Source organism: Oncorhynchus mykiss, chromosome 26 (assembly GCF_057628025.1).
Source record: "Oncorhynchus mykiss isolate SJ-2025 chromosome 26, ASM5762802v1, whole genome shotgun sequence".
Taxonomy (NCBI): domain Eukaryota; kingdom Metazoa; phylum Chordata; class Actinopteri; order Salmoniformes; family Salmonidae; genus Oncorhynchus; species Oncorhynchus mykiss.
In genome coordinates, this window is record NC_143047.1 from 20,507,078 (window position 1) to 20,521,970 (window position 14,893).

Below are 14,893 nucleotides of genomic sequence, written 5' to 3' on the forward strand. Positions count from 1 at the left end.
TTTTTGGCAACAATGCAAAACGTTATGTTTGGCGTAAAAGCAACACAGCTCATCACACTGAACACACTATCCCCACTGTCAAACATGGTGGTGGCAGCATCATGGTTTGGGCCTGCTTTTCTTTCTGCAGGGACAGGGAAGATGGTTAAAATTCATGGGAAGATGGATGGAGCCAAATACAGGACCATTCTGGAAGAAAACCTGATGGAGTCTGCAAAAGACCTGAGACTGGGACGGAGATTTGTCTTCCAACAAGAGAATGATCCAAAACATAAAGCAAAATCTACAATGGAATGGTTCAAAAATAAACATATCCAGGTGTTAGAATGGCCAAGTCAAAGTCCAGACCTGAATCCAATCGAGAATCTGTGGAAAGAACTGAAAACTGCTGTTCACAAATGCTCTCCATCCAACCTCACTGAGCTCGAGCTGTTTTGCAAGGAGGAATGGGAAAAAATGTCAGTCTCTCGATGTGCAAAACTGATAGAGACATACCCCAAGCGACTTACAGCTGTAATCGCAGCAAAAGGTGGCGCTACAAAGTATTAACTTAAGGGGGCTGAATAATTTTGCACGCCCAATTTTTCAGTTTTTGATATGTTAAAAAAGTTTGAAATATCCAATAAATGTCGTTCCACTTCATGATTGTGTCCCACTTGTTGTTGATTCTTCACAAAAAAATACAGTTTTATATCTTTATGTTTGAAGCCTGAAATGTGGCAAAAGGTCGCAAAGTTCAAGGGGGCCGAATACTTTCGCAAGGCACTGTACTGTAAAGTGCAGACACTAAAGGGTAAAACATAATTTTTTGAGTAAAATTGTGCTTTTTAGACACAACTGTAAACTTCAAGGAGTAGGGCATTCAATGAGTTGTTCTGATGGGAACCCGTGATGTCATCGGCCTACCCCTTGCTTGAGGAGCAGTAGAGACAAAAGAGGAATGCCCCACCCCACCACTGCAATGTCATGACTTACCTGGACCACCTATTGAGATGTGCCTTTTGTTTTGTAAACAGTGGTGCGTATTAATGGATGCCAAGGGAAGCCAGGCTTCCCCTAAAAAAAAATGCATCAAGAAAAAAAGATAGATCTTTCGTCTCTCTGTGTTTCATAATTTTCCTTCAATTCGCAAGAGGCTGAACGTACATCACAGGAGAAAGCGCGCCTATGTCTCTATATGTGTAGGCCATCTATCTGATGCTGTCTGGTCCAAAAAAGTATGACATTGTTGCCTTCCGTAGCATTGAAGGCAAGGGAAGCCAGCGAGCGTCTGGCCCCCCTTGACAAAAATAGTATACAAAATTTGCGAAACCGCATTGAGCTATACTGAGTGAGCTCAACTGTGAATGGTTCTGGCACACCAAAAAAGTATCAAGGGAAGCCAGCTGGCTTCCCTCCTATCAAATCCCATTGAAAGTAATTGACAGAAAATTGTTGTGTTTTTTTAATCTTCCAGTGGCTAGCTATCCAGCTAGCTAAATTTGTCTCTTTCCTAAATTAGCCTTGGATGGAGATAGGGATATGGACTTGTGGTTTTCATTAATTCTCCATACTGGCCAATGATTATAATGGTGATTCTGATTCAACCATTAATTCATACATTGTTGTGCCCCTGGCCTGAGAGAATGGAAGTTCAACATGTAGCTAGTTGTAGAAGGTTAATGTTAACTAGCTAAAGTTGCCCATGAAAGGAAGTTAGGCTAGTGAGCAAGCATTTTAGCCAGGTAGCCTAGGACAACAAAAAATAAAAGCATGTACAGTCGTGGCCAAAAGTTTTGAGGAATTAAATTCCTCTATGTTTTAATACCCAATTAAAATTAAACACTCTGTCAATTCCTAAGAATTTGTAAGACTCTTATTTGCATAAAATGGACAGAGACCAGTCTCAAAATCAACCAGCAGTGTTTATTCTCGAGAGTACTGAACATGATACAGTTTACCACAGGTTATAAACTGAAAATGACGTCATTAGTTTTCGAACTGACCCGTCTCTTCTTGACACTGGTACAAAGTCTGTATAGTTCTCAACCCTTCCCACATCGTCTATCCTAATTTAGATAATTTACGACCTAGCCAAGGCCTGCCTGTGTAGATAAGCATTCTAGCCAGTCTGCCGATATAGTTAATTCATTTCTACCAAGGAACAGACAGTCATTGTTCTAATTCTTGATTATATTTACACACATTATATTCAGTACTAGGATTAAAATAAAATTCATACATATATACAGTAACATAATAGTATTCTTATTAGTCAGTCCTGATTGAAATGTATACATAATTAGTCATTATTGATTAAAAAAAAAAATCCCTTAACAGACACAAATATTAATTTTCACAAAGTCTGCTGCCTCAGTTTGTATGATGGCAATTTGCATATACTCCAGAATGTTATGAAGAGTGATCGGATGAATTGCAATTAATTGCAAAGTCACTCTTTGTCATGCAAATTAACTGAATCTCAAAAAAATATTTCCACTGGATTTAAGCCCTGCCACAAAAGGAACAGCTGACATCATGTCAGTGATTTTCTTGTTAACACAGGTGTGAGTGTTGACGAGGACAAGGCTGGAGATCCCTCTGTCATGCTGATTGAGTTCAAATAACAGACTGGAAGCTTCCAAAGGAGGGTGGTGCTTGGAATCATTGTTCTTCCTCTGTCAACCAAGGTTGCCTGCAAGGAAACACGTGCCGTCATCATTGCTTTGCACAAAAAGGGATTCACATGCAAGGATATTGCTGGCAGTAAGATTGCACCTAAATCAACCATTTATCGGATCATCAAGAACTTCAAGCACCCAAGAAAGTCCAGCAACCGCCAGGACCGTCTCCTAAAATTGATTCAGCTGCGGGATCGGGGCACCACCAGTACAGAGCTTGCTCAGGAATGGCAGCAGGCAGGTGTGAGTGTATCTGCACGCACAGTGAGGCGAAGACTTTTGGAGGATGGCCTGGTGTCAAGAAGGGCAGCAAAGAAGCCACTTCTCTCAAGGAAAAACATCAGGGACCGACTGATATTCTGAAAAGGGTACAGGGATTGGACTGCTGAGGACTGGGGCAAAGTCATTTTCTCTGATGAATCCCCTTTCCGATTGTTTGGGGCATCCGGAAAAAAGCTTGTCCAGAGAAGACAAGGTGAGCGCTACCATCAGTCCTGTGTCATGCCAACAGTAAAGCATCCTGAGACCATTCATGTGTGGGGTTGCTTCTCATCCAAGGGAGTGGACTCACTCACAATTTTGCCTAAGAACACAGCCATGAATAAAGAATGGTACCAACACATCCTCCAAGAGCAACTTCTCCCAACCATCCAGGAACAGTTTGGTGATGAACAATGCCTTTTCCAGCATGATGGAGCACCTTGCCATAAGGCAAAAGTGATAACTAAGTGGCTCGGGGTACAAAACATCAATATTTTGGGTCCATGGCCAGGAAACTCCCCAGACCTTAATCCCATTGAGAACATGTGAACACGCCTCAAGAGGCGGGTGGACAAACACAAACCCACAAATTCTGACAAACTCCAAGCATTGATTATGCAAGAATGGGCTGCCATCAGTCAGGTGTGTTCCAGAAGTTAATTGACAGGATGCCAGGGCGGATTGCAGAGGTCTTGAAAAAGAAGGGTCAACACTGCAAATATTGACTCTTTGCATCAACTTCATGTAATTGTCAATAAAAGCCTTTGACACTTATGAAATGCTTGTAATTATACTTCAGTATTCCATAGTAACATCTGACAAAAATATCTGAAGACACTGAAGCAGCAAACTTTGTGAAAATTAATATTTGTGTCATTCTCAAAACCTTTGGCCACGACTGTACTGTATGACAGTCATAGACCGTTTCTTCAACATGAAAGAGAGGAGGATGGCATTGGCGTTTCTCTACAAGTAGGGTGAGTCAACATGTTTCTCTACTTGCACGGATGCTCATGCACACAAACACACATGCACAGAAATCAGAACCATGGACAGCCACATCATATTTAGCTTATGTTGATTGGACAAAATTATTTTTGGTATCTTTTTGTTGTCACTGTATTAGGCTAAGCATACTGTAGGTGATTTGATGATGTTGAAATGTTGAAGTTGAAATGGTGCAGGAATAGGGGAGGCAGCTTCTGTTTTCCTTGCGGCTTGCAGTAACTCTCTGTGGTTCTAAATCAATAGTTATTTAGTGGTCCGAAAATGTGGGAAATATTAACTTGCTTGACCATGCTGTACATCATGTAACTGTCTGTTACTGTACATGCTTTGTGGACTTCACTGGACAGAGGTTGCTCTCCGGTTTTGTGAAAAAAAACAAAGGTGTGGTTGAATTTATTCTGCCTCTGTGTCTTCTTATTGTCTCGGCCTTTAGGCCTATATATCACAGTCGCAAGGCATATGAATTAACAGGTTATGGGGGGGCGTGGCTTCCCTAGTTATTTTACCCAGGCACCGCTACTGTTTGTAAATCAGGTGATAAATGAGGTGAAAAGCTGACTGGAGTGCCACTTTAAAACATGGTTTTGTTTGTTTAGGCTAATAGCTACGGCTTCTATCTGAGCACATGGCACGTGGTAATTGTCTGCAATTCACACCTCCCGTGTAGATGCCGATTATTAGCACAACACTCCCCCAAACATTTATTTGTTCAATTTGAATTTGAAGCCTTTTTTTTGTGGACAACTGTAACACTTCTGTTTAACCCAGCGTGAACTGGCAGGAATTCATCATTTGTTGATGCAATTTACCGACTTGGCAGCAGAACGCGCCCAGATAGTGCTCCCACTGATTGGCAGCTCCTGATGAGTGACAGTTGGTCTCGCTCGGAGGGAGGCGCATGCAGTGTGGTCTGCTGTATATGGCTCAGGAGTGGGGAAGACTTTTTCTGCATTTACACAGGTATCTCAATTCAGACCCCCCCCCCCCCCCCCTAATTGCTCTCTGGACTAATCAGATCAGTTCTGAAAAAGATCTGATATGAGAAGATCTGATGTGATTGGTCAAAAGACCAACCCCCAAAAATATCAGAACTGGGCTGCCTGTGTAAGCACAGCCTTTTTGGTATTTTTGAGATGGCTGAGGAGTGGGTAAGATGGTTTGGTTGTCTGTAGATTGCTCAGGGCCGGGGAATATGGTTTGGTAATATGTTAATGGTTCAGGAGCTGGGAATATAATAATATATGCCATTTTAGCAGACACTTTTATCCAAAGAGACTTACAGTTATGCGTGTATTCATCCAGTTCAGAGCCTGTCTCGTTCCCCCAGCTCAGAGCCTGTCTCGTTCCCCCAGCTCAGAGCCTGTCTCGTTCCCCCAGCTCAGAGCCTGTCTCATTCCCCCAGCTCAGAGCCTGTCTCATTCCCCCAGCTCAGAGCCTGTCTCGTTCCCCCAGCTCAGAGCCTGTCTCGTTCCCCCAGCTCAGAGCCTGTCTCGTTCCCCCAGTTCAGAGCCTGTCTCGTTCCCCCAGCTCAGAGCCTGTCTCGTTCCCCCAGCTCAGAGCCTGTCTCGTTCCCCCAGCTCAGAGCCTGTCTCATTCCCCCAGCTCAGAGCCTGTCTCATTCACCCAGCTCAGAGCCTGTCTCGTTCCCCCAGCTCAGAGCCTGTCTCGTTCCCCCAGCTCAGAGCCTGTCTCATTCCCCCAGCTCAGAGCTTGTCTCATTCCCCCAGCTCAGAGCCTGTCTCATTCCCCCAGCTCAGAGCCTGTCTCGTTCCCCCAGCTCAGAGCCTGTCTCGTTCCCCCAGCTCAGAGCCTGTCTCATCCCCCCAGCTCAGAGCCTGTCTCATTCCCCCAGCTCAGAGCCTGTCTCATTCCCCCAGCTCAGAGCCTGTCTCATCCCCCCAGCTCAGAGCCTGTCTCATTCCCCCAGCTCAGAGCCTGTCTCATTCACCCAGCTCAGAGCCTGTCTCATTCACCCAGCTCAGAGCCTGTCTCATCCCCCCAGCTCAGAGCCTGTCTCATCCCCCCAGCTCAGAACCTGTCTCATTCCCCCAGCTCAGAGCCTGTCTCATTCCCCCAGCTCAGAGCCTGTCTCATTCACCCAGCTCAGAGCCTGTCTCATCCCCCCAGCTCAGAGCCTGTCTCATCCCCCCAGCTCAGAGCCTGTCTCATTCCCCCATCTCAGAGCCTGTCTCATTCTCCCAGCTCAGAGCCTGTCTCATTCCCCCAGCTCAGATCCTGTCTCATTCCCCCATCTCAGAGCCTGTCTCATTCCCCCAGCTCAGAGCCTGTCTCATTCCCCCAGCTCAGAGCCTGTCTCATTCACCCGGCTCAGAGCCTGTCTCATTCACCCAGCTCAGAGCCTGTCTCATTCCCCCAGCTCAGAGCCTGTCTCATTCCCCCAGCTCAGAGCCTGTCTCATTCCCCCAGCTCAGAGCCTGTCTCATTCCCCCAGCTCAGAGCCTGTCTCATTCACCGGCTCAGAGCCTGTCTCATTCCCCCAGCTCAGAGCCTGTCTCATTCCCCCAGCTCAGAGCCTGTCTCATTCCCCCAGCTCAGAGCCTGTCTCATTCACCCAGCTCAGAGCCTGTCTCATTCACCCAGCTCAGAGCCTGTCTCATTCACCCAGCTCAGAGCCTGTCTCATCGCCCCCATCTCAGAGACATGAAGATCTTCTCCTCTTCTTCCCCATTTTGACTATTCTAGGTTTAACTATACGGAACCATGTGGCTTGGGAGCAGTCTTGCCCACTCAAAATGAGAACATTGAAATGATCAAAAACTATACAGGAGTTTTCTGTAGTGCAGAGTTATGGCGAGATGAGACAGTGAGAGTTGCAAGATGTGAAATTGAATGAAAATGTAGCAACATACTGCTGGTTATTTGCACTTATACAACCAGGTTCATGAGAGTGATAGGTTTCCTCTAGGCTCCATGTTGGTCTACTGTACTTCAAACCACCCACTCACCACTGGTCAGGTTGCTTACGAGTCGAAAAGTATCTCAAACAGCCAAACAAAAGAACACATCAACAGCAAAGTCAAAATTGTTGGTACACTAATCATGTTCTGTCCCCTGCAGACATTGAAAGCTTTGTAGTTGTATTTTTTAGCGTTGAGAGGCATCCTGCTTTGTGTTCCAATGGAGAAGGCAGTAGGAAAATCGAATTGCCATCCCTCTCTCCTGAGGCTGGTCCCCTGTAGAGCAGGTTGCGTGGGCTCTGTCTGTCTGTCTGTCTGTCTGTCTGTCTGTCTGTCTGTCTGTCTGTCTGTCTGTCTGTCTGTCTGTCTGTCTGTCTGTCTGCCTGTCTGTCTGTCTGTCTGCCTGTCTGCCTGCCTGCCTGCCTGTCTGTCTGCCTGTCTGTCTGTCTGTCTGTCTGTCTGTCTGTCTGTCTGCCTGTCTGTCTGTCTGTCTGTCTGTCTGTCTGTCTGTCTGTCTGTCTGCCTGCCTGCCTGTCTGTCTGCCTGTCTGTCTGTCTGTCTGTCTGTCTGTCTGTCTGTCTGTCTGTCTGCCTGCCTGTCTGCCTGTCTGCCTGTCTGTCTGTCTGCCTGCCTGTCTGTCTGTCTGCCTGTCTGTCTGTCTGTCTGTCTGTCTGTCTGTCTGTCTGTAAAGGCTTTATCATGTAATCGATTAGCTCAGTAAACAAAACATGAAGTACACTATTCCCCAGCCTTGTTGTAGTCACTACTGAAGCCTGTGGGGTTAATGTTATAGTGATGCATCTCAATGCTACTAATGGCTTCTTCTGACTTCGTTTTGATAGGGTATAGCTGTGGGCTTGGGGGGTGGTTTCAAATGCTCTTCTAAATGTCTCTTCAGAAGACATGAAATAGTTAGAAATGTAATTCACCAAGGCATATTCCTACCAGCAGTGTGTATACTTTACTTGTTTGTGCATACTGTATCTGTCTGTAGGTGGTTGTTGACCAATGTGTGCCACTGGATGTGGACAGGAGGCAGTGGACAGCGGGGTGCGTTGTCAAAATTCTGCAGACTGAGAGCCCATACATTTCCCTGTGACAGACGGAGGGCAATTAGGCAACACAGCTCCGTTTATCAGACATGCTGTCACTGTGGGAGGCGAGGCCGGCCCTGGGCCTGAGCTCCAGAGTACTGCCACTTTGCCAGCCTGACCCACCCTGCCAACCCCACCAGGGAGAGCCCGGCTTGGTCAGGATATAAAAAGGGGAGGGCAAACCTACACAAATGCACACACACACACACACACACACACACACACACACACACACACACACACACACACACACACACACACACACCATATGTTTCACTATCCTTGTGGGGACCTAAAATGTATTTTCATTTAAAATCCTAACCCTAAACCTTACCCCAAACCTAACCCTAACTACTAACCATAAACCTAACCCCTAACCATGATTCTAACCCTAATTGTAATCCTAACCCTAAATCTAAAATAGCCTTTGTCCTCATGGGGACCTGGGAATTTTCCTTGTTTTACCATCCTTGTGGGTACTTTTGGGGTTTTCCAGTATCCACAATGATAATAATACAAGCCCACCACAACCACAAAGACGCACACTCCCCCATCACATCTCTCTCTCTCTGCAGCCGGCTCAGTCACGCTTTAGTCCCCTCTCCCATCTGTCCATATTAGAATGGCCTCTCTTCTCTTCCCTCTTCTCTGAACCACCATCCCCTCTCACACGCCATAGAGGGAGAACTGCTCTGGCATGTGCAATAATCAAGATGGCTCCTGTATAATTGAGCCACGGGGATGGTGTGTTTGTGTGAGTGTGTATTTGTTTGTGTGTGTGTGTGTGTGTGTGTGTGTGTGTGTGTGTGTGTGTGTGTGTGTGTGTGTGTGTGCAAATATGTGTGCAAGTCGGAATGACCAGTGCCATGTGTCTCAACGCCAGTGAGCTAATGTGCTGTGACAAGAGTCTCTTGATGTACAGACATGTTTGTTTCTGATGCTAAGTTGGTGCCAACAGAGACACAGTTAGTGTCAGTGTGTAGATAGACGGCATGGGTGCCAGTCTGTTTCTGCCAACCACTGTCGTTTTCATGCCACATGAAGACAACAACAAAGTCAATTGCTAGAGTAAAAACAGAGAAGATATGGTTGGTTAAAGCAGAAACAGCCTGGTATTCGTAGTGCTGGAGCGAGTTATGCCATGCTGTGCCATGCCTTTTCACACCTGACTATGGTTGTGTTGTTCTTTACAGACATTAGCATGAGTGGAGAGCTGAAGTCCAGCCGTTCCAGGACCAGCAGCAAGAGACCCAGCAGCAATCCATACGGGTGAGTCTCATATCAGTTTATACACTTTCACATCACTTTAGACTGCCAACCTGCATGTCACACACACACACACACTCTTCTCTCTGTTATGTGTTCCCTACAGCAGCACCCCTGTTGCTGTGGTAAATATCCCAGCTGGTGATTGGTTGTGGGTAAAGCATTAAGGTTGCTGCTGGGTGTGTTTGCCCCTGTTGAAAAATGGGGATAAACCAGAGAAACACACACACACACACACACACACACACACACAGACACACACATACACACACACACATATTTGCCAATGCAATATCTGTTTTCCTATATAATCATTTATACCACTCGTTTCTGATTGGCTGAAGGATATTTTAGAGCGTGCATTATTTCCCTATAAGGCACGGTATATTTGCACGGTAGAATTAAATGGCTTTAGTTCATTCTTACATGTTCTATGTTTGAAAGCAAAAGTCGCTTTGAAAACAATATTGGCATTGTTGATTTCGATTTTCCTAATAGCAAGCTAGGACTGATGGTTTAATTGTAGCAGAATTTGGGGTGAGCTGTTGTAACTTCTCAAGGAACATTTTCTGTTTTGAACTGTGATGTTATGCCTTGCGTAGACTCCTGTTATGTCGACACCCTAACACAAGGCCATTGTGTTCTGGAACTGTTGCTCTTAGAAAAGATCTGTTGCGTAAACAGTATGATTGTATTATGACCTCCTATTAAGAGACATGTAGCCATTTATTCTTTGAGTTGTTCCCTGTGGAATCAGGGATAGATCTCCCATGCAGCTGCTTGATTGAAGATTTTTCTATTATACAATTAAATAGACTCTACCTTAATCTTTGGATCAAATTTTCCACAAAAGCTTAGTTAGATAAACTAGCAAGTCTGTTTGTTTGGTTACCAAGGCAACTACTGTAGCTATCTAGTAAACTTGCTACCTACTGCAGTGGAGATTGAACACATTTCTACCTGCAAATGAACACATTTTTAGCAGCAAATGTGTTAAATTATAGTCATGGTATAAAAGAGATAATCAAAGAGGGGCTACGAGTTCTCTGGAAAAGCATGCAACTCTGTGGAAGGTCAGTTCCACTCCGCTAACATGTTGTGGAGCACACCTTCCACGTCATTCACTATTTTCCATAGAACGCATAGCCCCTCATTGGTTATCCCTTACATACTGTATGTTCTATCTGGGCTGTCTTAGTCAATGTTTTAATCAATCTGTTGATAAAGTGCATGCATGTGATTGGATCTGATTATGGTTAACTGTTAGCCATTGGATAGGCAGCGCTGCAGCTACACTAGAGTTACTGTGCTGAGATAGCTGGAGGAATATATGTCATATCAGGACAGCAATAGTATACAGTCATGGTCAAATACTGTATATTGCCACCCTTCACAATAGAGTGAAATGAAGCAGGATGTTCTGTTTTCTCTTTTTAAAACTGTGTGGATACTATGGTGATGCCAGTATTCCCTGTCCATCCCAGGGAGCTCCAGGGATCCCCCCAAGGATGGAAATCACCCTGGTGTATCGTTTGTGGTTATAGCAGGAATGTTCCGCCCACACCCTGCCCTTCAGGTGCCTTTAATCTGCATCACACCTCCCTCTTTCTGCTCTCTACCACACCCTCTCTGTCTGACCAGCCCTGTCCCCTAACCCCTAACACTAGATTCAAGTCCACATCCCAGTTCAACCCTAGCCTCAACCACAACTCTAACCGTAACCGTAGCTTCTTGTCCAACTCCCCGTGCAACCTTAACCCTCAACCAAAACCCTAACCCTAGCTTCATGTCCACATCCTGGATTCAACCCTAACCCTCAACCCGCTGTCCTCTCATACCAAAGGAGCCCCTTTTCTTCCCATGCCCACCCCCTCCCACACTACCCCAGTCCCCTCCCCCCTACACATGTCACCCTCACCTCTCTCCAACAGAGTGGTCTCCATTGATTTGGACAAGACATGTAACACACCTGGGATAACAGACATAGACATGGCTTTGAACACAGCAAAGGCACACTTCAGTGATGGAATGTAGAAGAGAGTAAGATAGCAGAGAGACACCTGACATTCAGGCAGGCAGCATTCCCACCATGACACAGCTCATACATGTAGTCCAGTGGGACACTTCAAATATAATGGACATCAAACACCTAGCAACACACCTGGTCACACACATCACATCATATTATAGCCTCTCTCTTTCTCTCTCTCTCTCTCTCTCTCTCTCTCTCTCTCTCTCTTTCCCTCTCTCTCTCTCTCTCTCTCTCTCTCTCTCTCTCTCTCTCTCTCTCTCTCTCTCCATCTCTCTCTTTTAATTAAATTCAAGGGCTGTATTGGCAAAGCAATGGCTCTCTGTCTCACTCTCTCTTGCTCTCCCTCGCTCTCTCTCATCTGTCTCACTGAAGACAGTGCTCTTGAATGACCCTGACAGTGGATGGGTTTTGTCATCGTTTGTTTCCTCCAGGACTGCAGGCGGTGACAGGGGCTATGTGGCTCTGCGTGGCCCAGCTGTGGGATGAGGGATGGGGGCACAGTTTCACACTGTTTGAGGCAGAGATACAGCTGCCATTGCCCGTTCGCACCAGTGCACTGCTACAAAAGATCACTGTACTGTTTGTCCTGTACACAGAGACTCAGGTGCTATGAAAGGCCAACAGTCTCTCTCTCTACACACATACGCTTGCACACACACACACACACACACACACACACACACACACACACACACACACACACACACACACACACACACACACACACACACATACACACACACATGCACACACATTCCCATGGCACACAGAGCTGGAAGTTTGAGGCAGCGCAGGGAGCATGTAAGCAGTAAATTATCGTATGAGCAAACAGCTCTTCTCTCTAATTGTGCTTTTATGGAACAGCAGATGATTTAGTTAGTAAGTTTATAAAGGTTGAGGAATGTGGGCAGTATAATAAGACATCTCTGTAGTTCAGAGCCCTGAATCACTAGGATGAAACAACTGCCCAGGGGAGTGAAGACTAACTACACTCCAAATGCGTCCTTGTTTTTGGCATAGAGCCACAAATGTTGCTTATTACCTCTCCCTACTGGAAATTCACAAATTGAACATTTTCCATTTGCAATTCTAACATGTTCCATGGCATGTAACATGACTTGATAACTTGTTTCCAATACATTTGTAACGTCTTTAGGAACCACAAATGCTCCAAACTATAGCTTCTCATGTGTTTGTGAAAGCAAAGACATGTAGAATCAATTTGTATTACAATCACATTTGTTATTGTGTAATTATTGTATATGCTATACGTTTTAACATGGACATTTACAGTAATAATTCCCTGCCTTTTCATCTGAGGGAGTCACTGCAACTCTAAACCCTCAACACTCATCAGCACTGTTCTGTGGCCATGTAAACATTCACTTGTAAATATGAAGGTCCAGCTTGGACCCTGGAATTACACCGGCCATTACTGTCTGCTCCATTTTCCCTCAGTGGGGAGAATGAGATGAGGCAGGAGAGAAGGGTCTGACTGAACACAGGGCAGTGTGTGCTAGGCATCTGGTCCTATACATTTCCACTCTGCTCTCCCTCTATGCGTTCCATTCCTCTACTGTGGCATCATCTGTGTTCATTACTGCGGGGGCTGGCCTTTGGATGGGGGGAGGGGGGGGGGGGATAATAATAGATCAGACCCATCTTTCACAGGCTCGGAAAGGGGAAGGGGGTCAGGGGGGTGGGCGCAAGGAGGGCATAGGGGCAGCTGCTGGGGACGATGGCCCACTAAAATACTACACTGCCCTATTAGACTGGCTTGTTAGGGCCAGAGCTCTCTGGGAGGGCAGGGAGGGGGCATGGGGTAGGAAGGTGCCATGGGGGATTAGCGAGTGTGTTATTTGGGGATGAGGGTGGCCACTCTTGGCAAAAAAGGGAAGTAGAGGGGCAGAGGAGGGTAGGCATGTGGTGGGTATAATATAATATATAATATCTAGTGTGATATTAGGGAGGTGAGGGTGGTCACTCCCGGGATGAGAGAGAATAAAACCTTTAGTGTAATGAGGTGTCACATAGCGCTGGGTCCTGTTACTGTTCAGCCCAGGCCTGGTGTCCAGGTTACAGTCTGATTAATAGAGTGGTGACAGGCTCTTATAGAGGCACCCAGGTGTGGAGGCTCCATTTCCCTGCAGGGACTCTGGCTGCATGGACAACCCAGCCAAGGGCACACGCACTGGGCTACGGCTCATGACATCAGCCCCATTCCCTGGTGGTCCACAAGCCAGGGGTGTAAGGTTCATCTCTGGGATTTGTTGTCTCACTTCTCTCCCTGTGTTTGTCTAGATTATTTATGGTCCTGACTGCTAACAGGGTCAGGTTAATAGGTAAATGAGGGCTCTCTGAGATCAGACAAGTGAACCATATCAGGTGGCCCAAACATTGTACACTACAGTGATCGGACACTCGTCTTCCTCCTCCTCTGTTCCATAGATATGTAATGTTCCACATCCTTAGACTGAGGGTAAAGGTCAGTGTTGTCTACAGTAACAGTCCCAGTCAGTTTTGTGGGTTCCAGAGGTGGTATGGAGATAAGGTCGGATAGAGGGTCTAGTTAGAGATAAGGTTAGTGTCTAGTTAGAGATAAGGTCAGGGTCTAGTTAGAGATAAGGTCAGGGTCTAGTTATTGATAAGGTCAGGGTCTAGTTAGAGATAAGGTCAGGGTCTAGATAGAGATAAGGTCAGGGTCTAGTTAGAGATAAGGTCAGGGTCTAGTTATTGATAAGGTCAGGGTCTAGTTAGAGATAAGGTCAGGGTCTAGATAGAGATAAGGTCAGGGTCAAGTTAGAGATAAGGTCAGGGTCTAGATAGAGATAAGGTCAGGGTCTAGTTAGAGATAAGGTCAGGGTCTAGTTAGAGATAAGGTCAGGGTCTAGTTAGAGATAAGGTCAGGGTCTAGTTAGAGATAAGGTCAGGGTCTAGTTAGAGATAAGGTCAGGGAAAAGTTAGAGATAAGGTCAGGGTCTAGTTAGAGACAAGGTCAGGGTCTAGTTAGAGATAAGGTCTGGGTCTAGATAGAGATAAGGTCAGGGTCTAGTTAGAGATAAGGTCACGGTCTAGTTAGAGATAAGGTCAGGGTCTAGTTAGAGATAAGGTCAGGGTCTAGTTAGAGATACGGTCAGGGTCTAGATAGAGATAAGGTCAGGATGTAGATAGAGATAAGGTCAGGATGTAGATAGAGATAAGGTCAGGGTCTAGATAGAGATAAGGTCAGGGTCTAGTTAGAGATAAGGTCAGGGTCTAGTTAGAGATACGGTCAGGGTCTAGTTAGAGATAAGGTCAGGGTCTAGTTAGAGATAAGGTCAGGGTCTAGTTAGAGATAAGGTCAGGGTCTAGTTAGAGATAAGGTCAGGGTAAAGTTAGAGATAAGGTCAGGGTCTAGATAGAGATAAGGTCAGGGTCTAGATAGAAATAAGGTCAGGGTCTAGTTAGAGATAAGGTCAGGGTAAAGTTAGAGATAAGGTCAGGGTTTAGTTAGAGATAAGGTCAAGGTCTAGTTAGAGATAAGGTCAGGGTCTAGATAGAGATAAGGTCAGGGTCTAGTTAGAGATAGAGGAAGGAGGTTTCCATATGGTAATAACACTGGCCACTGGGCCAGAGAGTAGAGGCAGAGAGAGGGAAGTAGAGGAATGGATAGGG

General features: G+C 45.7%; 1 protein-coding gene across 2 annotated transcripts in view; it reads left to right on the plus strand.

The window, feature by feature from the left end:
• The window catches only part of LOC110506592 (RNA-binding Raly-like protein), a 75,650-nt gene that overhangs the window by 18,477 nt on the left and 42,280 nt on the right, over positions 1–14,893 (plus strand). For both annotated transcript variants that reach the window (XM_036963611.2, XM_036963610.2), the window contains exon 2: positions 9,135–9,210. In XM_036963611.2, the coding sequence (XP_036819506.1) occupies positions 9,135–9,210 (76 nt within the window). The remainder of the gene's footprint in view (positions 1–9,134; positions 9,211–14,893) is intronic.